Source organism: Hyperolius riggenbachi, chromosome 6 (assembly GCF_040937935.1).
Source record: "Hyperolius riggenbachi isolate aHypRig1 chromosome 6, aHypRig1.pri, whole genome shotgun sequence".
NCBI classification, from domain to species: domain Eukaryota; kingdom Metazoa; phylum Chordata; class Amphibia; order Anura; family Hyperoliidae; genus Hyperolius; species Hyperolius riggenbachi.
Window position 1 is genome coordinate 372307922 of NC_090651.1, and position 24517 is coordinate 372332438.

Here is a 24517-nt window from a genome sequence, read left to right on the forward strand (position 1 = left end):
TGCAATCAATGAGTGACTTTCCTGAGTTTAGTCATTACCTAAATGTGCAGAATTACTATTAGAAACAAAATTATGTCCATTTTCGCAACTAAAATAACTTTGTTTCTATAGGAGACATGAAATTACGAAATTTTGCGTTAAACACGAATTTGCGCTGAAACGCGACATTACGAAACCGTTGTAGCTGCAAAATTCGTGTCCCTAATTAAGGAAACACGAAATTATGAAAATTTCGGCTCAACGCTACTGTGGCGGTAAAATGCCAACAGCTGGTGTTCCTCCGGCTCGAGCGTCTCTCTCTTTTTTTGGTGCCTCCACCCAGTAAACTGTCTCTTTTACACCGCTGTTGGGAGATTGTTAAAGAACAAGCGACACCTATGCTAACCTAGAAATAAAAAAACCACATATATAAGTAGATAAATACTACTTTTCTACTTACATAACAGATGTATTGTGCTATCCACGTAATGATTCCTGTGAATTTTATAAAGGAAAAGCAGAAAATCTTATTTTAGGCAGTGGCCATCTTGCCAAGCTAATGATGACATCATATCCTCCCTGACTCTTGTTTTCCCCCTCCCTTCTCTTGCTCATTGTGTATTCATTAGCTGCCCTCCTCCTAGAGTCTTCAGACACTCCCACTGAGGTCTATACTAGGAACTGCACTGTCTTTTTTTTTTGTTTTCTCCTCCAATCGCTGAGTCTCCTCAGCCTTGCTTGTAAACACAGGTGAGCAGAGGATCGTGTTTCAGATAGGCTAGTGTGAGACAGCGCAAGGAAGCAGTCGCCTCTTCTCAGCGTGAGGCGGCTGCTTCCATAAACAACATGTCGGAGCGCAGAGGAGCAGCCGCCTCTGCCCAGTGTGAGGCGGCTGCCTCCACGCAGGGCATGGCGGAGAAACCGCCGCGGTGGATGCGGCGGTTAGCGCGCATGGCCCCCGTGCTGATACACCGCAGAGCGGTGTTAGTGTGGCTGGGACACGTAGTCCCTCTAGGTTTCGAATGACGCGCGCACTGAGGCAGAGCATATATGACAGTCAGAAGTGAGTCAGCTGACCAGGCTGGTCAGCTGACTCTGACTCCACTCCTCATTGGTCCAGCACTTAGGGAGGTGCTGGAGAGTGGCCTGTATATATATACTGCCGGCTGCTCAGTTGCTGGTTGTCTGGCGTTGCGAACACATACGTGGGAGCACTCAGACCTGTAGTCAGATCCTTAAGTGTGCCGGGACCAGCTGGAGCTGTAATCCTACACTTAGCTAGATTCTGTTGATAGCTTAAAGTACTAGTTTGATTGTGATTATCTGTTATGACCCTTTGCCTGCCTGACTATCCTCCTGAACTCTGATCTTGTACCTTGCCTTTCTGATACTCTGTTGCCGAACCCCGGCTCGTCCTTAGACTCTGCTTCTGCCTCCTGATTTTGTACCTCGATATATCTGATACCCTGTTGCCGAACCCTGCCTGTACCTTGACTCCGCCTCCGCCTTCTGAATCTGTACTTTATCTGTCCGTGTGTTTACGACCTGGCTTGTCCGACCTCGAGAACCAACCTTACCATTAGAAGCGGTTCCCTGTCTTGTTAGTGACACTACCTCCAGAGTGTCACTCTCAGATAATCCTTCCTACTCTCAGCCTGACTCCTCCCGCCTTGGAGAGTTCAGGTCTTCGGGAGGAATCTGTGCAGTACTCCTCACTGCTCTGAGGCCTAGTCCTCTTAAGTGTTACTGTTACACCAAACACTACACTCTACTCAGGTGAACAGAGGTTAGCTGGTATATCGGATTATCGGTGATACTGCAGATCACTTATAATCTGGTATACATCTGTATTCCCAGTGATACTGCAGATCACCGGTAATCAGATCCTCTCTGTGCTTCACCGTTCGTTACAGAACGCCAGACCAAAAAACAAAATGGACGCACGCACTGGTCCTCTGGGGGAACTTGCCACTTCGGTGGAGAATGTCAATCGGGTGCTGGGTGAACACAAAGCATTGATTGAGGCTCTGTCAGGGTCGGTGCAAACCCTCCAGACGTCAGTGGATGAGGTGCGATCCCCTCCTAGTGTGGACATACGTATGCCCGTTCCTGAACGGTTTTCTGGCCACAGATCTGACTTCCGCAATTTTAGGAGTAGAGTGCTATCATATTTTGAACTGAGACCACGATCCTCGGGTACTGAGGCCCAGAGAGTCACGTTTATCAAAACTTTACTGTCCGGTGACTCCCAGACCTGGGCATATAGCCTGCCCTGCCGGAGACACAGCCCTGACCTCTGTAGAGGATTTTTTTAAAGCCATGGCAGTGATTTACGACGACCCAGACCTTGCCGCGACCTCTGAGCGGAAGCTCAAGCTTTTACGGCAAGGCAAGGGTCCAGTCGAAGATTATGCGGCCGAATTTAGAAGGTGGTCAGTTACGGCCAGGTGGGACACCTATGCCCTGTTAGACCGCTTTCTCTCTGGGTTATCGGATGAGGTTTCCGACTTGATGTTGAGCCAGCCCGAACCCAAGACAGTCGATGAGGCCATTTCATCGGCCATCCGAATTGACCGCAGGCTGCACCATCAGAGACAGACTAGGGGCAGTCAGCGTGTTAGGTTAACATCCTACGCGGCACCTTCGGCTGCACCTCTAGTCACTGCATCTTCTTCTGTCTCATCTTCTCCAGTCTTGCCTCCTCCCAAGCCGATTCACAGACTCCAGAGGTAAAGGTCACAGACTCCAGAGGTAAAGGTCACTATAGGGGTACTGCATGAGGAACACCTACAGTTTTTTGTTTTACACATGTCCACCTCCACTATCATCCTAGGCATGCCGTGGTTACAGATTCATTCACCACAAATAGATTGGGCCACTGGTCAGTTAACAGCCTGGTCACCCCACTGTTTCCAACAATGTTTAGGGAACCTGACCTTGGGGCAAACCAGGGTTCAGGTGGAGGGTGTACCAGAACCGTACTCTGAATATTCTGATGTGTTCTGTCCCAAAGCTGCTGATAAATTGCCCCCACATCGCCCTTTCGACTGTCCCATTGATCTCCGCTCAGGTTGTATGCCCCCCCCCCGGGGTCATCTGTACAATTTATCTGGGCCCGAAAAATTGGCCATGCAAGAATATATCCGTGAGAATTTGGCCAAGGGCTTCATTCGCCCGTCACGGTCACCTGCCGGGGCAGGGTTCTTTTTTGTTAAAAAGAAAGACGGAGGCTTGCGGCCCGGCATTGATTACCGTGGCCTGAATAAGATCACCGTGAAGAATCGCTATCCGTTACCGCTGATAGATGATTTATTCACACAGTTCACGAGAGCTAAGATCTTCTCGAAGTTGGATCTGAGGGGTGCATACAACCTGGTCCGCATTAGAAAGGGCGATGAGTGGAAGACGGCCTTCAACACACCCGATGGGCATTACGAGTACTTAGTGATGCCCTTCGGGTTGTGTAATGCGCCAGCCGTCTTCCAAGAGTTAATTAATGAAGGTATTCAGAGAGGTGTTAGGCAGATTTGTTCTGGTGTACCTCGACGATATTCTGATCTACTCCGACAACCTCTCTGAACACAGGATCCATGTCAAATTTGTGCTGAACAAACTGAGACAAAATATGATGTACGCCAAGTTGGAAAAGTGTATTTTTGAGGTGACATCCGTCACGTTTCTGGGGTATGTGATTTCCACCTCGGGTTTGTCTATGGATCCTGCTAAAGTCACAGCTGTCCTGGAATGGCCGCAACCTGTGGGCCTGAAAGCTCTCCAGAGATTCCTGGGCTTTGCAAATTACTATAGGAGGTTTATAAAAGGGTACTCCACGATCATTGCACCCCTTACCAGTCTCACAAAAAAGGGGGCAGATACTACCCACTGGTCTCCTGAGGCTGAGAATGCATTTTTTACTTTGAAGGAATTGTTTTGTTCCGCACCAATCCTGAGACATGTTGACACCTCTTATCCTTTCATTGTTGAGGTTGATGCCTCGGAGGTCGGGGTAGGGGCTGTGCTGTCTCAGCGGTCAGGGTTACAGGGAAGACTACACCCCTGTGCTTACTTTTCTCGTAGGTTCTCTCCGGCAGAGAGGAACTACGATATAGGCAACAGAGAGCTCCTGGCCATTAAATTGGCCTTTGAAGAGTGGCGTCACTGGCTAGAAGGAGCAGAGCACACAATCACGGTTTTCACGGACCACAAGAATTTAGAATACATCGAGGGGGCTAAGAGATTAAGTCCCCATCAGGCCCGATGGTCTTTATTCTTTACGAGGTTCAGATTCATAATTACTTACACTCCAGGCAGCAAAAACACTAAGGCAGACGCTTTATCCAGGTGCTTTGAGCCAGAGACAGCACAGCCCTCCGTCCCTGAGACCATTGTTCCACAGAAATTGGTGCTGGCCGCAACCGATACTTGGGAAGACTGGAAGGAGAAGTTAAGCCCCTTCCAGCAGGACACCCCGGAAGGGAAGCCTGAAGGGGTTATGTTCATTCCCCTGCCCTTCCGTCTCCAGATATTAGAGATGTTCCATGCGCATAAGAATGCTGGACATCCCGGAGCAGCCAGAACACAAGATCTCGTAGCCAGGTGTGCCTGGTGGCCCTCTCTGTCAGTTGATTGCAAGGAGTTTGTTAGGGAATGTGCAATATGTGCAAAAAGTAAGCCCTCCCGGCTGGCACCTGTCGGTACCTTACAGCCTTTGCCCGCCCCGAGTGAACCTTGGACCCACTTGTCCATGGATTTTGTGGGTGAGCTTCCCAGGTCTGAAGGCATGTCGGTCATTTGGGTGGTAGTCGACCGCTTCAGCAAGATGGCCCATTTCGTGCCCTTGAAAGGACACCCCTCGGCCCAGGAATTGGCCGACCTATTCATCATCCACATTTTCCGGCTGCATGGCATTCCGGAAAAATAGTGTCTGATAGGGGAGTCCAATTCATCTCTAGATTCTGGAGGGCATTTTGTCACTTAATGGGCATGAAGCTATCCTTCTCGTCAGGCTACCACCCACAGACCAATGGTCAGACAGAGAGGGTCAACCAGTCACTAGAGCAGTTTTTGAGATGCTACGTTGCAGAGGCGCAGAATGACTGGGTCAAATTTCTGCCTTTCGCAGAATTTGCGCAAAATACTTTGAAGAGTTCTTCTTCTGGTTTTTCTCCATTCCAGATCGCGACAGGGAGGTCGCCCAAGTTCTCCCCTTTGCCAGTTGTCTCGTCTCCGTTTCCTACCCTGGAAACCTGGCATAGGGCAATTAAAGACATCTGGGGGATGGTGAAGAGTAATTTGGAAAGGGCATTCCAGAGTCAAAAGGGTCAGGCCGACGAGACGCTCGTTAGAGTGGAGGTTTCAGCCAGGAGACTTGGTCTGGGTGTCCACACGTCACTTGACCCTGAGACAGCTCTCAGATAAACTGGGTCCCAGGTTTGTGGGTCCGTTTTCGGTAGCTAAGAAGATCAACAACGTTACGTATTCCGTTGATCTTCCCGCCAGCATGCGTGGGGTAAGGTCCTTTCACGTATCCCTTCTCAAACCAGCAGTCCATGTGGGCCCCACTCCTCCTCCTCCTGTGATGGTAGATGAACGACCTGAATACGAGGTAGGGAGAATTTTAGATTCACGCATTGTGCAGAACTCAGTACAATATCTGGTGCATTGGAAAGGGTATGGCATTGAGGAGAGACAATGGGTACCTGGGAGTCGCATGTATGCGGACGAATTAAAGAATGAGTTTCACGCTTTATATCCCGAGAAGCCTAGTAGGAGTCCACTCCTCGGGGGGGGGGGGGGGGGGGGGGTACTGTGAGACAGCGCAAGGAAGCAGTCGCCTCTTCTCAGCGTGAGGCGGCTGCTTCCGTAAACAGCATGTCGGAGCACGGAGGAGCAGCCGCCTCTGCCCAGTGTGAGGCAGGGCATGGCGGAGCACGGTGAAACCGCCGTGGTGGATGCGGCGGTTAGCGCGCATGGCCCCCGTGCTGATACACCGCAGAGCGGTGTTAGTGTGGCTGGGACACGTAGTCCCTCTAGGTTTAGAATGACGCGCGCGCACTGAGGCAGAGCATATATGACAGTCAGAAGTGAGTCAGCTGACCAGGCTGGTCAGCTGACTCTGACTCCACTCCTCATTGGTCCAGCACTTAGGGAGGTGCTGGAGAGTGGCCCGTGTATATATACTGCCGGCTGCTCAGTTGCTGGTTGTCTGGCGTTGCGAACACATACGTGGGAGCACTCAGACCTGTAGTCAGATCCTTAAGTGTGCTGGGACCAGCTGGAGCTGTAATCCTACACTTAGCTAGATTCTGTTGATAGCTTAAAGTACTAGTTTGATTGTGATTATCTGTTATGACTCTTTGCCTGCCTGACTATCCTCCTGAACTCTGATCTTGTACCTTGCCTTTCTGATACTCTGTTGCCGAACCCCGGTTCGTCCTTAGACTCTGCTTCTGCCTCCTGATTTTGTACCTCAATATATCTGATACCCTGTTGCCGAACCCTGCCTGTACCTTGACTCCGCCTCCGCCTTCTGAATCTGTACTTTATCTGTCCGTGTGTTTACGACCTGGCTTGTCCGACCTCGAGAACCGACCTTACCATTAGAGGCGGTTCCCTGTCTTGTTAGTGACACTGCCTCCAGAGTGTCACTCTCAGATAATCCTTTCTACTCTCAGCCTGACTCCTCCCGCCTTGGAGAGTTCAGGTCTTCGGGAGGAATCTGTGCAGTACTCCTCACTGCTCTGAGGCCTAGTCCTCTTAAGTGTTACTGTTACACCAAACACTACACTCTACTCAGGTGAACAGAGGTTAGCTGGTATATCGGATTATCGGTGATACTGCAGATCACTTATAATCTGGTATGCATCTGTATTCCCAGTGATTTTGCAGATCACCGGTAATCAGATCCTCTCTGTGCTTCACCGTTCGTTACAGCTAGGCAGGGAAATAAATGGAAGAGGAGGAATATATTATAGATAAAAAGAACCCCCAGCATTCAACTATTGCTACCACTTGTGTCCTTTACGCTGCTGTAGCCGTGCTCCTGGCACTGCTGTGAGCATACATGCCGTACTAAAGGAAGCTGCCATGAGCAGAAGTGGTTCCTCCATGAAGCAACATGAATCACATGCAGGGGCGTAACTAGAAATCACTGGGCCCCCCTGCGAATATTTGGATGGGCCCCCCCATAGGTGCCAAATAATCGTACTGGGTCAGCGTTTCACTGTAAATTAATTGTAAAGTGGGCAGCATTTTACCAGACAATCATAATGTGGGCCAGAAAATCGTAATGTGGGCAGAGTTCACCAGAAAATCGTAATGTGGGCCTTTAGAAAATCATAATGTGGGCAGAGTTCACCAGAAAATCGTAATGTGGGCAGAGTTCACCAGAAAATCGTAATGCGGGCACCAGTCACCAGAATATCGTAACGTGAGCAGCAGTCACCAGAAAATTGTAACGTGGACAGCATTCACCAGACAATCGTAATGTGGGCAGCGTTCACCAGAATATCGTAATGTGGGACAGAAAATCGTAATGTGGGCAGAGTTCACCAGAAAATCGTAATGTGGGCAGCGTTCACCAGAAAATTGTAACATGGACAGCATTCACCAGACAATCGTAATGTGGGCAGCGTTCACCAGAAAATTGTAACATGGACAGCATTCACCAGACAATCGTAACGTGGGCAGTGTTCACCAGAAAATCGTAATGTGGGCCAGAAAATCGTAATGTGGGCAGCGTTCACCAGAAAATCGTAACGCGGACAGCATTCACCAGACAATCGTAACGTGGGCAGTGTTCACCAGAAAATCGTAATGTGGGCAGCAGTCACCAGAAAATCGCCATGTGGGCAGCAGTCACCAGAAAATCGCAATGTGGGCATCAGTCACCAGAAAATCCTAATGTGGGCAGCAGTCACCAGAATATCGCAATGTGGGCAGCAGTCAGTCACCAGAATATCATGATGTGGGCAGCACACACCAGAAAATCCTAATGTGGGCAGCAGTCACCAGAAAATCCTTATGTGGGCAGCAGTCACCAGAAAATCCTAATGTGGGCAGCATACACCAGAAAATCGTAATGTGGGCAGCAGACACCTGAAAATCGCAATGTGGGCATCAGTCACCAGAAAATCCTAATGTGGGCAGCATACACCAGAAAATCGTAATGTGGGCAGCAGACACCAGAAAATCGCAATGTGGGCAGCAGTCACCAGAAAATCGCAATGTGGGCATCAGTCACCAGAAAATCCTAATGTGGGCAGCATACACCAGAAAATCGTAATGTGGGCAGCAGACACCAGAAAATCGCAATGTGGGCAGCAGACACCTGAAAATCGCAATGTGGGCAGCAGACACCTGAAAATCGCAATGTGGGCAGCAGACACCTGAAAATCGTAATGTGGGCAGCAGACACCAGAAAATCGTAATGTGGGCAGCAGTCACTAGAAAATCGTAATGTGGGCAGCAGGCACCAGAAAATCGCAATGTGGGCAGCAGACACCAGAAAATCATAATATGGGCAGCAGACACCTGAAAATCGTTGTCATGTTACACATGCATAGTTTGCTTTTTTCAAGTGTGTCTCCTCTCTCTTCCCTTACCCTCCTCTCAGCTCTTTGTCTCCTCCCTCACTGCTCATTCTAGCTCAACCCTGCATCTCAGCTACATGCTTCTGCTAGCTGCTCACACTATGATTTTTTGACCTATCCATTTGTTCATCGGTGTATGATCTGCACAGTTTGAATAAACTTCTTCACGATCTGCAAGGTGTCGTTTGGATCGAGTCACTGTCCGCCAATCTACCTAAGGCTGCGATTACACACATCTCAACACAACCGTGAGTTACAGAGATCACATTGTAGTGCTTAGACTGGAGAGGCAGAACAGTCAAAAAAATCTGTGAAAGGATCTTAAAAGATCAGCTAAACATCTTTCTGAGGATTCTAGCCAGCTTGCATGTGTAGTGAGATGTATATGGACACTGGACTATAGCAGAATATATGTGCAAAGCCTGCATACTCCAGCCAGCAAGCAAATCTCAGCATAAGATTCATCGGTTTGCTGCATAGATTAGTGAAGAAACTGTTCATGCAACTGTCATTAATGAGCTCCTAGAATAGACTGTCTGCATTAATTCTGTCTGAAATAGTGTTGTCCGGATCATGAACGATTCGGATCTTTGATCCGAATCTATTTTATGAGTCGATCATCCGAATCATCAAAATGAACGATTCGGATCGCTAAAGGGGCGGGGCCAGGAGCGACACGCCCCCTCTCAGCGGGCAGCGGGGTCTTGGAAGCAGAGCAGAGATGGATCGCTCTGTTGGAAGGGAGGCAGCCTTGCACAGCCACAGGTAGATGAGAGAGGGGACATGGGTGCCACTGCCAGATATGTGTAGAGCACACATACTGGCTGCAATGTGCTGCCCATTATAGGCTGTCTGTTCCGTAGTGCTGCACAGTGATCACATGGGAAGCTTTTGGCTCAGCACAGCTCAGTAACTTTGCAGACAGTGTGATTGAAAGGCAATATAATCCTCCTGCACTCAGCACTAAACAGCTGCACTTATCTTCTGGGAATGCTTTCTTTCACTGTGCGACCTTTTCTTTCAAAGTGTACAGATGAACATATAGGTGAAATACATGTAAAGCATATGACTTCAGCATGTGGGTATTACGTGCAAACATTTCTGCTCTCTGCTCGTCCCTCCTCCCTTCTCTGTCCACTCCCTGCCCTCTGTCCATCTTCTCCCCTTCTCTGTGTGTCCACTCCCTCCCCGTCTCCTGTCCACAGACCTGTCCTGCTGTTCATTTCACCCCGAATGCTTCCGGTAGTAAAATGATCCGAGATTCGGATCAAAGATCCGGATCTCTTCAATGATCCGATTCGAATCATCCGGATCATTGAAAAGATCCGAACTTCCCATCTCTAGTCTGAAAGTGAATCTAAGTTCTATATGCATTCAAAGTTAACTTTGCAAAGCCATTGCTAAACTGGACTCTTGCTCCCCCTCCCACTGGTTGCCTAGGAAACCAGCTCCCTGAGCCAGAAGATTGATACATTTCTATGCAAACACCACCTTGTGACTCTACCCTCTGCCTAACATCACAATGCACCAGCAAAGCAATGTACAAGCTGAAGAGCCTAATGCACAGCAAGAGCCTGAACTTCTTACAGCTCAAGACACAGATCCTCAAAGCCACATAAAGCTAAAACGTTCAGTGAAACCAACTTGGAAAGTTCAAGAGAACTATGAGGCTGACAAGGAGGAGCTGCTGTGTAACATCAGCCACTTATGGTCTAAGACAATTGAATGTATGTCAGCTCTGTCTCAACCAGCTCATGAGGTATTGCACCTAGAGGGCGCTGTTAAGCAATTGAATACTGCTTATGACAACTATCAAAGACTGTCTGACAAATATGCTGATCTCTTAAAGCGGTACAACACAGAAAATTCCTTACAAGAACTAAGGGAATTGAATGAGCTCAATCTTGAAAGAGATGATTTAGTAATGCAAACAAGGGCAAAAACAGATGTAAAAATTGCACATCTCTATGAATCCAGATCCCATCTCTCCACAACTTCTAAGCGCTCCACACGATCTTCCAAATCTGTAAGATCGACATCTTCTACTCTCAGCCAACAACTCATCAAAGCCCGCGCTGATGCTGAAGCTTCTAAAATCCAGGCAGCCTTTGCCCAAGAAAAGGCACAGATGGAAGCTGAGGCTGCACAGAAGAAGTCACAAATGGAAGCTTTAGCTGCACAGAAGAAGGCAGAGATGGAAGCTTTAGCTGCACAGATGGAAGCTGAGGCTGCACAGAAGAAGGCACAGATGGAAGCTGAGGCTGCACAGAAGAAGGCACAGATGGAAGCTGAGGCTGCACAGAAGAAGGCAGAGATGGAAGCTGAGGCTGCATGGAAAAATGCACAGATGGAAGTTTTGGAAAAACAATGTGAGCACGCCAAAGACATGGCAAGACTAAGAGTCTTGGAGCAAGCTGTAAGTGACAATGAAAGAGATGTCGGTAGCAATCACTCTGTTAAATCCTATGCATCAATTTCATCACAGACCTCGTCAAAACATAGCTCTGTCATAGCAGCCAAAGCACTTAACCAAGGCGTTCTCTACGTTTTCTGCTCCTACTCAAATGACAGGAACACGTACGGATAGAAAAGGGCTTCCACCTCACTATCCCATCGACCTGTCACCTACTAACCAACCCACTAATTTACAGCTGCAAACCAACACACCCTTGGATTGTACACCAGCTCCGGTGTTAAATGCCTTGGCACCATCTTATGTTCCCAAGTCACTCAACATCACTGTACCTGCCATTACAACCAACCCTGTTCCGCCTGCAGTTGTATTCCCAAAGTCTGAAAACACAGACATGTCACAGTTTGCCAAGTACATCCTTCGCAGAGAACTCACTAGAACGGGCCTCACTATGTTTGATGATAAACCGGAAATTACAGAGGCTGGAAATACACCTTTAAGGCCACAATCAGCGAGTTAGATATCACTGCTGCAGAGGAACTGGACCTACTCATCAGGTGGCTAGGTCCCCAGTCTGCTGAACGTGTCAAGAGACTTAAAACAGTTTACACTTCCAATCCTGCTACAGGTCTCGACGCTGCATGGGACAGACTTGAACGCAGCTTTGGCAGTTCTGAAGCTATCGAAGATGCCTTACTCAAAAGGTTGCAAACTTTTCCAAGGATTACAGCTAAAGACAATCTAAAGTTTCAAGAACTCAGTGATCTTCTACTAGAGCTCCAACTAGCTAAAGCTGACACCCGCCTACCTGGGCTTAGATACCTTGACACCCCTCGTGGCATCAACCCTATTGTCCTTAAGCTACCTTATGGCGTCCAAGAAAAATGGGTTAGTCAGGGATCTACTTACAAGAAAAAGTATGGCGTTGCCTTTCCACCCTTCTCCTACTTCTGTAACTTCATAAAGGGAATTGCGGATACTAAGAATGATCCAAGTTTCTTCTACGGTGACTGTAATCCTCTCAGTCCACCATCTCCAGGACTTGCAAACACACGCACAACACACAGAGACCGCAGGGGCCCAGTGTCAGTAAAAAGGACAGATGTTCAACCTGCTCCTGCTACAGTTCTTCAACAGACTGGACAAAACAAGAAACTTGAGGATCCGAATCGGCAATGCCCCATACATAAGAAGCCACATTCACTTAAGAAGTGCATCGGTTTCAGAAAGAAACCTCTACAGGAATGTAAGGAACTTTTAAAGGAATTTGGAGTTTGTTTCAGATGCTGTGCCTCCACGGAACACCTTGCAAAGGACTGTAAGGCCATCATTAAATGCAAGGATTGTGGTAGTGATAACCACGTACAAGCCCTTCATCTGTACCAAAACAGCACTACTCTGGCATCCACAGACATTCCCCCCAGGGCAAAGCATGGCGGGGAGCATGCTGAACAAACAGCTACCTCCACCCCAGTGTCCTCAACATGCACTGAAGTCTGTGGAGAAGGACTTTGTGAGAAATCCTGTGCTAAGATATGCTTGGTTCATGTATACACAAAGGGCCAACCTGAAAGAGCCATAAGACTATACACCATTCTTGACGATCAGAGCAACCGATCTCTTGCAAGTACAAGGTTCTTTGATCTCTTAGGCATTGCAGGAGAAGCTCTACCTTATACCCTAGGTACTTGTGCAGGAATTACAGAAGTCTTGGGTAGAAGAGCCAGTGACCTTGTAGTTACTCCTCTCAATAGCAACTTGGAAATACCCTTGCCTACCATCCTCGAGTGTAATCAGATCCCAACCAACAAGGATGAGATTCCCACTCCTGAAGCTGCCTTGCACCATGATCACTTGAAGGACATAGCTGATCAAATACCAGCCTTAGATGAAAATGCTGATATCCTGTTGCTACTCGGGAGAGACATCCTAAGGGTTCACAAGGTCCGCGATCAAATCGACAGTCCAAATGATGCACCTTATGCCCAACGTCTGGATCTAGGCTGGGTCATTATAGGCAACGTCTGCCTTAGCAATGCCAAGAAACATCTCCCGATTTCTTCCTTTAAAACACACATCCTGCCCAATGGACGTACTACTTACTTTCCACGACAACAACATCACTATCATGTGAAAGAAAGGCTGTGTGCCAAAGGTAGACAAGAAAGCATCTTACTAGAGGATGGCAAAGCATTTATCTTTCAAGATGACAACATTGGTAACACAGTGTTTGAGGTAACCACAAAAGACAATGAGTTAGCGGCCACAATACAAGACAAAGAATTCTTGAGAACCATGAGTAAAGAGTTCTACCAAGATGATTCTAACAGCTGGGTGGCACCGCTACCATTCCGCACTCCTAGGAAGAGAATGCCAAATAATAGACAACATGCAGATTTGCGATTCAACTCTTTAGAGCGCAACCTGAACCGGAAACCACAAATGAAGAAACATTTTGTTGACTTTATGCAGAAGGTGTTCGAGAGAGATCATGCTGAACCTGCACCCCCTCTTTCACAAGGAGAAGAATGCTGGTACCTTCCGTGTTTTGGGGTCTACCATCCTCGCAAGCCTGACCAGATTAGAGTGGTCTTTGACTCAAGTGCTCGTTACGAAGGCGTTTCTCTCAATGACAATCTTCTCTCTGGACCTAACCTGAACAACAACCTCCTAGGAGTCCTACTCCGCTTTAGACAAGAGCCAATTGCCATTATGGCAGACATTCAACAAATGTTTCATTGTTTCATAGTCCGCAAAGATAACAGAAACTTCCTCAGATTCCGATGGTATCGCAACAATGATGTCAACGATCAGGTCATTGACTATCGGATGAAGGTTCATGTTTTTGGGAATAGTCCTTCCCCCGCAGTTGCCATTTACGGACTGAGAAAAACTGCCCAAGAAGGCGAACAAGAGTTCGGAACTGATGCTCGTCAGTTTGTTGAAAGGAATTTCTACGTGGATGACGGTCTCAAGTTTCTACCAACAGCAGAAGAGGCCATTGACCTTCTCACCAGGACTCAGAACATGCTCGCTACTGCCAACCTCAGACTACATAAAATCATCTCCAACAGCAATGAGGTAATGGGAGCATTTCCTTCTGATGATCATGCTGTCAGTGCTAAAGAATTCCAACCAGAATCTGACCTTTCCCTCACACAGCGCAGCCTTGGGTTGCTGTGGGATGTAAAAAAAGACATGTTCACATTTCAAACATCAGTCTGCGAAAAGCCCTTCACAAAAAGAGGAGTACTGTCTGCAGTGAATAGTATCTACGATCCCTTGGGATTCATAGCACCCTTTACCATTCAGGGTAAGATATTACTCAGACAACTCACGACAGAGAACACCGACTGGGATACCCCTTTACCCAAACAAAAAGAGCAAAGGTGGGAATCCTGGAAGCAGTCCCTCCAGGCATTGGAACAGTTTAAGATATCACGCTCTTACACTCCTGCGTCCTTAAAGAATGCTACCAGACTGGAGATCCATGTCTTTTGTGATGCATCCATGGAAGCCATCGCTGCAGTAGCCTATCTCCGAGTTGTACACTCCAACGGTGAAATAGATGAAGGGTTCATCATGGGTAAAACCAAGTTAACTCCAAAGCCTGCACATACCATTCCAAGGCTCGAACTCTGTGCAGCCATGTTAGCTGTTGAAATTGCTGAGCTTATTGAGCATGAAACAGACTTTGACATTGATTCATTTGACTTTTACACAGACAGCAAGATAGTGCTAGGATATCTACACAATCGAACAAGACAGTTTCATGTGTATGTTGGCAACCGTGTGGATCGTATTAGGAAATTCTCAACGCCAGAGCAATGGCACTATGTACCCACGGACCAGAACCCTGCTGACCTAGGCAGTCGCGCAGTGCCTGCTGCCGCCTTTCTGAATACATCATGGATAAATCCACCAGTACTTTTGAACGAAGAATTCTTCTCAAATCCTGTAGAATCTACCTTTGAACTTATCCATCCAGAGTGTGATAAGGAAATTAAGGCCAGTGCAGTTACACTTAGCACCTCCGTGGAAGCAAAGACAAGACTGAAACCTCACCGATTTGAACATTTTTCTAGGTGGTCTTCTGCTGTACGAGCGACTGCACGTCTTATTCACGTTGCTCATCACTTCGCAAGCAAAGATGACACTAATCAAGAGTGTCGTACGTGGCACATCTGTAAAGGGCTTCCCACCATTGCAGAGGTTGCTCAAGCAGAAAGAGTCATCATTCAATGTGTCCAACATGAAGTATATTCGCAAGAGATCCACAACATGTCAAAAGGACTAAATCTATCCAAAGATAGCCCTCTATACCAGTTGAATCCAACAATTGATCCAAACAAACTACTTCGAGTTGGTGGTCGCATTGCAAGGTCTAATGTGGTTAGCAAAGAGCAAAATCCTCTCATCATTCCAGGCCGTCACCACATTACTGCTCTGATAGTCAGACATTACCACGAGCAAGTTCAACACCAAGGCCGGCACTTCACAGAAGGAGCAGTGAGGGCTGCTGGTTTCTGGATAATCGGGATGAAAAGATGTATATATTCCATACTTCATAAGTGTGTCAAGTGCCAAAGACTAAGAGGAAAGCATCTCAATCAACAGATGGCAGAGCTTCCAACAGACAGATTGAGTACCGAACCACCCTTCACCAATGTCGGTATTGACGTCTTTGGCCCCTGGAGCATAGTTACACGTAAGACTCGTGGCAGAGTTGTTAATAATAAACGTTGGGCTGTGCTATTCACCTGTTTGAGCATTCGTGCAGTGCACATTGAAGTTATAGAATCAATGGACTCTTCTTGCTTCATTAATGCCTTCCGAAGATTTGTTTCCATTCGTGGACCTGTTAAGTTACTCAGATCTGACTGTGGGACAAATTTTACTGGAGCAGAGAAGATAGAGAACTTCTTTAATACCAACAAGTGTAAATGGGAATTCAACCCGCCTCATTCTTCGCATATGGGAGGCTCTTGGGAACGCATGATCGGGATTTCGAGAAAAATCCTGGACTCTATGCTGCTGGACCACAAATCTTCCCATCTCACACATGAAGTCTTGGTCACCTTCCTTGCCGAGGTGTCTGCCATAATCAATGCGAGACCTCTTGTTCCCATTTCCTCAGACCCAGAGTCTCCAGTATTGCTAACTCCAGCCACCCTTCTAACTCAAAAGATCGGAGTAGATACTATTCCACCTCAGGCCTTTGATTGTACCAATGTTTACAAATACCAATGGAAAAGGGTTCAACATCTTGCTAATGCATTGTGGAGCCGTTGGAAGATGGAGTACCTTTGCAACCTTCAAAGTCGCAGAAAATGGCAAGTCAGTAAACCCGACCTGCAAATCAGGGACGTTGTTCTCCTCAAGGAAAAAGACGCCCATCGTAACAATTGGCCTATCGGTCTTGTTACAAAGACTGTTCCAAGTAATGATGGCAAAGTGCGGAAAGCAGAAGTCAAAGTAATGAAAAAAGGTTCTGCAAGACATTACTTCAGACCCATAAATGAACTGGTACTGCTTCTGCCTAAACAGAAAGACTCCTAACTCTGACTTCATAGTACAAAGGGAGGTAAGAAGGATTGGTGCTGTTGCTGCCTTCCCCTCTGAAGACAGACCTTCAAAGCAACTGTGTTAAAGGGAGGTAAGAAGGATTGGTGCCGTTGCTGCCTTCCCCTCTGAAGTCCATGTCTACACTTGAAAAAGTACTTCTACAAGTATTGTAGTAATGTTTTCCTGTTGCCTTTTTTGCTGTTTCTCTTGTTGCAGGTGTTCCAAGCAGGAAAATAACTATTATTTGAACTTGAACTTAAGTTATTATTGTTATTAGAAATCATAGATTTCGACGGGGAGTGTCATGTTACACATGCATAGTTTGCTTTTTTCAAGTGTGTCTCCTCTCTCTTCCCTTACCCTCCTCTCAGCTCTTTGTCTCCTCCCTCACTGCTCATTCTAGCTCAACCCTGCATCTCAGCTACATGCTTCTGCTAGCTGCTCACACTATGATTTTTTGACCTATCCATTTGTTCATCGGTGTATGATCTGCACAGTTTGAATAAACTTCTTCACGATCTGCAAGGTGTCGTTTGGATCGAGTCACTGTCCGCCAATCTACCTAAGGCTGCGATTACACACATCTCAACACAACCGTGAGTTACAGAGATCACATTGTAGTGCTTAGACTGGAGAGGCAGAACAATCATAATGTGGGCAGCAGACACCAGAAAATCGCAATGTGGGTAGCAGTGACAAGAAAATCACAATGAGGGCAGCAGTGACCAGAAAATCGTAATGTGGGCAGCAGACACCTGAAAATCGTAATGTGTGCAGCAGACACCTGAAAATCACAATGTAGGCAGCAGACACTAGAAAAAAAATGCACCTGTGGAAAAAAAAAAACAATTCACTTACCTGACAGTCTTCTCCTCTCCCGACAACTGGCTCGCAGCTCCCCGAGTCCTCCTGCAGCACATCTCCCGCGCTGACAGGCAGAGTGCAGGGCTACGGCAAGATGGCTGCCGAAGCCCTGTACTGGAGACACAGTGTAGGGCTTCTTCGGCGGCAATCTTGCCGTAGCCCTGCTCTGCCTGCCGGAGACTATGCAGGCTGCTGGAGTGGGGCTGCGGGGGAATGAACTGGCGCTGCGTCTATTAGACGCTGCGGCCAGTTGAGCACCTTGCTGGGGGGTCCAGAGCAGTGCTCCCCCCACGCACAGTGAGCGGGCCCCAGAGCAGCCCCGGGCCCCCCTGCGGCTGAGGGGGTCGCATCCCCGGTAGGTACGCCGGTGTACATGCTTCAGGGCAGCAACAATTAGAGGGAAGCAAGAGGTGGCTCCCCTCCCCAAATGTCCCCCTCCTCACGCTTCCCGTCTCCTCTTCCCTAGATGCGCAGCTCTGCTTCACTCACCTGCTTTCAGTGATCTAGAAACGGGATCTCCATCTGCCCATCCAGTGTCCTTTATCCATGGCTACAGTGGTGCCTCATGTGATCTGTTACGTGCTGCAGGGTCACATGAGGCGGCGCTGTAGTCAGAGAGGTGATCCCATCACTAATCTGCTAAGAGCGGATGAGTGATGCAGCGCCGGTGCAGCACATACCCATCATCCTGGGGATCAGAGGGCCAGCAGGGAGGAGATGCTATGGGAGGAGGTGCAGCACATACCCGGTATCCTGGGGATCATCCTGGGGATCAGAGGGCCAGCAGGGAGGAGAGGCTATGGGAGGAGGTGCAGCACATACCCAGCATCCTGGGGGTCAGATGGCCAGCAGGGAGGAGAGGCTATGGGAGGAGGTGCAGCACATACCTGGCATCCTGGGGATCAGAGGGCCAGCAGGGAGGAGATGCTATGGGAGGAGGTGCAGCACATACCCAGCATCCTGGGGATCAGAGGCTGTGGGCCAGCAGGGAGGAGATGCTATGGGAGGAGGTGCAGCACATACCCGGCATCCTGGGGATCAGATGCTGCGGGCCAGCAGGGAGGAGATGCTATGGGAGGAGGTGCAGCACATACCTGGCATCCTGGGGATCAGATGCTGCAGACCAGCAGGAAGGAGATGCTATGGGAGGAGGTGCAGCACATACCTGGCATCCTGGGATCAGATGCTGCTGGCCAGCAGGGAGGAGATGCTATGGGAGGAGGTGCAGCACATACCCAGCATCCTGGAGATCAGATGCTGCGGGCCAGCAGGGAGGAGATGCTATGGGAGGAGGTGCAGCACATACCCAACATCCTGCGGATCAGACGCTGCGGGCCAGCAGGGAGGAGATGCTATGGGAGGAGGTGCAGCACATACCCGGCATCCTGGGGATCAGATGCTGCAGGCCAGCAGGGAGGAGATGCTATGGGAGGAGGTGCAGCACATACCCGGCATCCTGGGGATCAGATGCTGCAGGCCAGCAGGGAGGAGATGCTATGGGAGGAGGTGCAGCACATACCCGGCATCCTGGGGATCAGATGCTATGGGCCAGCAGGGAGGAGATGCTATGGGAGGAGGTGCAGCACATACCCGGCATCCTGGGATCAGATGCTGCGGGCCAGCAGGGAGGAGATGCTATGGGAGGAGGTGCAGCACATACCCGGCATCCTGGGGATCAGATGCTATGGGCCAGCAGGGAGGAGATGCTATGGGAGGAGGTGCAGCACATACCCAACATCCTGCGGATCAGACGCTGCGGGCCAGCAGGGAGGAGATGCTATGGGAGGAGGTGCAGCACATACCCGGCATCCTGGGGATCAGATGCTGCAGGCCAGCAGGGAGGAGATGCTATGGGAGGAGATGCAGCACATACCCGGCATCCTGGGGATCATCCTGGGGATCAGATGCTGCGGGCCAGCAGGGAGGAGATGCTATGGGAGGAGGTGCAGCACATACCTGGCATCCTGGGGATCAGATGCTGCGGGCCAGCAGGGAGGAGATGCTATGGGAGGAGGTGCAGCACATACCCGGCATCCTGGGGATCAGAGGCTGTGGGCCAGCAGGGAGGAGATGCTATGGGAGGAGGTGCAGCACATGCCCGGCCTCCTGGGGATTAGATGCTGCAGGCCAGCAGGGAGGAGATGCTATGGGAGGAGGTGCAGCACATACCTGGCATCCTGGGGATCAGATGCTGCAGGCCAGCAGGGAGGAGATGCTATGGGAGGAGGTGCCGCACATACCCGGCATCCTGGGGATCAGATGCTGCAGGCCAGCAGGGAGGAGATGCTATGGGAGGAGGTGCAGCACATACCCGGCATCCTGGGGATCAGATGCTGCAGGCCAGCAGGGAGGAGATGCTATAGGAGGAGGTGCAGCACATACCCGGCATCCTGGGGATCAGATGCTGCAGGCCAGCAGGGAGGAGATGCTATGGGAGGAGGTGCAGCACATACCCGGCATCCTGGGGATCAGATGCTATGGGCCAGCAGGGAGGAGATGCTATGGGAGGAGGTGCAGCACATACCCGGCATCCTGGGGATCAGATGCTGCGGGCCAGCAGGGAGGAGATGCTATAGGAGGAGGTGCAGCACATACCCGGCATCCTGGGGATCAGATGCTATGGGCCAGCAGGGAGGAGATGCTATGGGAGGAGGTGCAGCACATACCCAACATCCTGCGGATCAGACGCTGCGGGCCAGCAGGGAGGAGATGCTATGGGAGGAGGTGCAGCACATACCCGGCATCCTGGGGATCAGATGCTGCAGGCCAGCAGGGAGGAGATGCTATGGGAGGAGATGCAGCACATACCCGGCATCCTGGGGATCAGATGCTGCGGGCCAGCAGGGAGGAGATGCTATGGGAGGAGGTGCAGCACATACCCGGCATCCTGGGGATCAGATGGTGTGGGCCAGCAGGGAGGATATGCTATGGGAGGAGGTGTAGCACATACCCGGCATCCTGGGGATCAGATGGTGTGGGCCAGCAGGGAGGAGATGCTATGGGAGGAGGTGTAGCACATACCCGGCATCCTGGGGATCAGAGGCTGTGGGCCAGCAGGGAGGAGATGCTATGGGAGGAGGTGCAGCACATACCCGGCATCCTGGGGATCAGATGCTGCAGGCCAGCAGGGAGGAGATGCTATGGGAGGAGGTGCAGCCTATACCCGCCATCCTGGGGATCAGATGCTGCGGGCTAGCAGGGAGGAGATGCTATGGGAGGAGGTGCAGCACATGTCCGGCCTCCTGGGGATCAGATGCTGCAGGCCAGCAGGGAGGAGATGCTATGGGAGGAGGTGCAGCACATACCCGGCATTCTGGGGATCAGATGCTATGGGCCAGCAGGGAGGAGATGCTATGGGAGGAGGTGCAGCACATACCCAACATCCTGCGGATCAGATGCTGCGGGCCAGCAGGGAGGAGATGCTATGGGAGGAGGTGCAGCACATACCCGGCATTCTGGGGATCAGATGCTATGGGCCAGCAGGGAGGAGATGCTATGGGAGGAGGTGCAGCACATACCCAACATCCTGCGGATCAGACGCTGCGGGCCAGCAGGGAGGAGATGCTATGGGAGGAGGTGCAGCACATACCCGGCATCCTGGGGATCAGATGGTGTGGGCCAGCAGGGGGGAGATGCTATGGGAGGAGGTGTAGCACATACCCGGCATCCTGGGGATCAGATGCTGCGGGCCAGCAGGGAGGAGATGCTATGGGAGGAGGTGCAGCACATACCTGGCATCCTGGGGATCAGACGCTGCGGGCCAGCAGGGAGGAGATGCTATGGGAGGAGGTACAGCACATACCCGGCATCCTGGGGATCAGATGGTGTGGGCCAGCAGGGAGGAGATGCTATGGGAGGAGGTGTAGCACATACCCGGCATCCTGGGGATCAGAGGCTGTGGGCCAGCAGGGAGGAGATGCTATGGGAGGAGGTGCAGCACATGCCCGGCCTCCTGGGGATTAGATGCTGCGGGCCAGCAGGGAGGAGACGCTATGGGAGGAGGTGCAGCAATTAGAGGATCAGCAGGACAGCCAGGCAATTTGCATTTTTTAAAAGGAAATTAAAATGTCAGCCTCCGTATTCCTTTCAGTTCAGGTGTCCTTCCTGAGTTACATACCTGATCTCCAGCCAACCTCGTCAGAAGTTGAGATCCCCTGCATGTTTATTACTTGAAAAAAGTCATTGATATGAATTCTAGTGGATCGTGACAGTTCCATTTTGTTTTGTTAAGTGCCAGAAGAGGACTCCAAGTTCGATGGGCTGAAATGCGACACTTGCAGGACTGGTCCATATGGCCTCTGTAAAAATAAAGGTTTGGTGGATCTGACGGATTGTGAAACCATCAAAGAACCGTGTCTTAGGTTTGAGAGCCTAGAACTAGGTAAGAATTACATATCTGTCATCGATACTCCACAATGTGTCTTTATCCCCCTTTTTTTAATATAGAAATATTCGGTGTAATTAGAAAGGAGTGATTTGGCTTTAGGTCACTTAAAGGGAAGGTTCAGGCACGACCTAAAAAAATAAAAATACCAATCCTCTTACCTGGGGCTTCCTCCAGCCCGTGGCAGCCAGGACGTGCCCTCGCCGTGGCTCCGCAGGCTCCGGGTCTTCTCCGTGGCCGACCCGACCTGGCCAGGCCGGCTGCCAGGTCGGGCTGCTTCTGCGTTCCAACGTGCGCCTCACGGGTGCGGGCTGACGTCATCGGACGTCCTACGGGCTGTACTGCGCAGGCGCAGTACTTCTGCGTCTGCGCAGTACAGCCCGGGGACGTCCGATGACGTCAGCGCGCCCCCGTGAGGCGCATTTTGGAGCGCAGAAGTAGCCCGACCTGGCAGCCAGCCTGGCCAGGTCGGGTCGGCCACGGAGAAGACCCGGAGCCTGCGGAGCCACGTCCTGGCTGCCACGGGCTGGAGGGAGCCCCAGGTAAGAGGATTGGTATTTTTATTTTTTTTAGGTCGTGCCTGAACCTTCCCTTTAAAGAGAACCTGAGATGGGTCCTTAAAGGGGAACGTCAGCCTAAACAAACATACTGTCATTAAGTTACATTAGTTATGTTAATTAAAATAGATAGGTAATATCATCTCTTAACCACCCTGTTTTAAATGAACAATCAAATGTTTGTGATTCATGGGGGCAGCCATATTTTTCATGGGGGCAGCCATCTTTTTGGTTGAAAGGAGGTGACAGGGAGCATGAGACAGAGTTTCAACTGTCCTGTGTCCTGATCACCCCTTCCAGCTGCGCACCCTAGGCCTCAAATCTCAAATTCAAAATTAAAAAAAAAATGTTTGCACCAACACAGCAGAAGGAGAACAACAACATCAGAAATCCCATCCTGCTTTGCACAGCATCGGGGGAAAAATGCCAGGGCAGATTTCTTCGGTGCAGCTAAAAATGAGGCTTGGGCAAGAAAAACAAAGTTCTGATGCTGTGAAACTATTAAAGAAACACCAAGCCTTTTCAGTGCTGCTGAGTAGATTTTTAGTCTGGAGGTTCACTTTAAAAAGAAAATATACATACCTGGGACTTCCTCCAACCCGCATCGGTCTGATCGCTCCCTCTTTGTCATCAGGCACTGTCTCACTGTCTGCAACTCGCCCCAGTAAGTCGACCAGTCAGCGCAGACACAAGCCAGCTGTGCATGCTCCTCCGCCGCGCTTCCATCAACGAAAGCATTCTGCGCCCACACAGGTGCAGAACGCGCCAGGAACACGCATTCCCAGTTGACCTGGACCAGAGGACTTTCCTGGGCCAATTGCTGAAGAATAAGGAGGTGGAGGAGGTCGACGAGGCAGCAATCAGGCTGGAGGGGGCTGAAGGAAGCCCCAAGTACATATATTTTCTTTTTAATGCCCCATCTCAGGTTCTCTTTAAAAGCCCTAACTGAACATGTGCACTAAAAATTATGCTGAAAAATTATGTCATTTTTAAAATACAAAAATAGAGAGATATGCAAATTGGTGGTGGTGAGCAAGTTCACCCCGCCTACAGTCTAGATCCGCCTCACACTCCTAGAGAGGCGTGGCTGCAGTAGAGCCAGTTGTCAGCTCCACCCCCACGACACGGACTATGTTACGGCAGTCACTATTTGACTCCAGGGGTTGTGGGCAGAGTTTACAATGAAAAGGAGGGAAGGATGCTTATAGTTTGGGCCTAGTCACTACTTACAGCGGAAAAGCTGAATTTTGCATTTTCATACTATATACTGCAAAACCCATATTTTTGTTATAATTGCTTTTCCACACAGTAGAATTTATAAAAACAAACCCCATCACATGATCTTGTTTCTTGCTTTGTGCACCTTGTATGTCCTACCTTGTAGGTTCACCCCTTTTATCTATTTTGCAGCGCTGCATAATATGTTGACGCTTTATAAATTCAATAAATAATAATAACACTTAACCCCTTATACATGCTCCTACATCCAAAAATGAGGTAGCACATGATGTCCCAGACAAAACCCCCAGCCGCAGACAATCATGCGCTCTTCCGCGCATGCGTGCGGCAGCACCAATCGTTTAAAGGGACTATGTTTGTCCCTCTACCTGATGGGGGCCTTTTTATGCCGCAATGATCGCTGTTATAACAAGTAACAATGCTCATTGTAAAATCAACACCGGAAGTACAATGCTTCCTGTAATGCTCATGCGTGCGTGCATGTGACCCCAGCACTGCACCACTGATTGGTCAAAAGGATCATGTGATCCATTGACCCTTGTGGCTGCACTGATTCATCCAAGGATCATGTGATCCCTTGGCCAATCAGTGTCTCCTCACAGTACTTCAATGATCACTATTATTGCTAGTAATAGTTACTGCTAGTAACAGTGATCATTGATTTAAAAAAAAAAAAAAATAGTAGAAAAAAAGTTTTACATTTTCAAATAAAATATACTGGTAGCAAAAAAAAAAAAGTGTTAATGTCCCCCCAAGGCAATGATCTGTTCAAGGATCCATGGGGTCCCTGAGCCAATCAGTGCCTAAAGGGTCCGTAGCAACGACCAAATGTTTGTGGCGACTTATTTCACAGCAGGTAACTTTTTTGTGATGAACGATTGTTTTTGCAATATCATGTAATATAGTTTAACAAAAATTAATCAAA

General features: G+C 49.4%; 1 protein-coding gene across 2 annotated transcripts in view; it reads left to right on the plus strand.

Annotated features, from left to right (window-relative positions):
• LOC137521942 (uncharacterized) overlaps positions 1-24517 on the plus strand; it is a 63315-nt gene that overhangs the window by 31453 nt on the left and 7345 nt on the right. For both annotated transcript variants that reach the window (XM_068241895.1, XM_068241896.1), the window contains exon 5: positions 21644-21793. In XM_068241895.1, coding sequence (XP_068097996.1) covers positions 21644-21793 — 150 coding nt within the window. The remainder of the gene's footprint in view (positions 1-21643; positions 21794-24517) is intronic.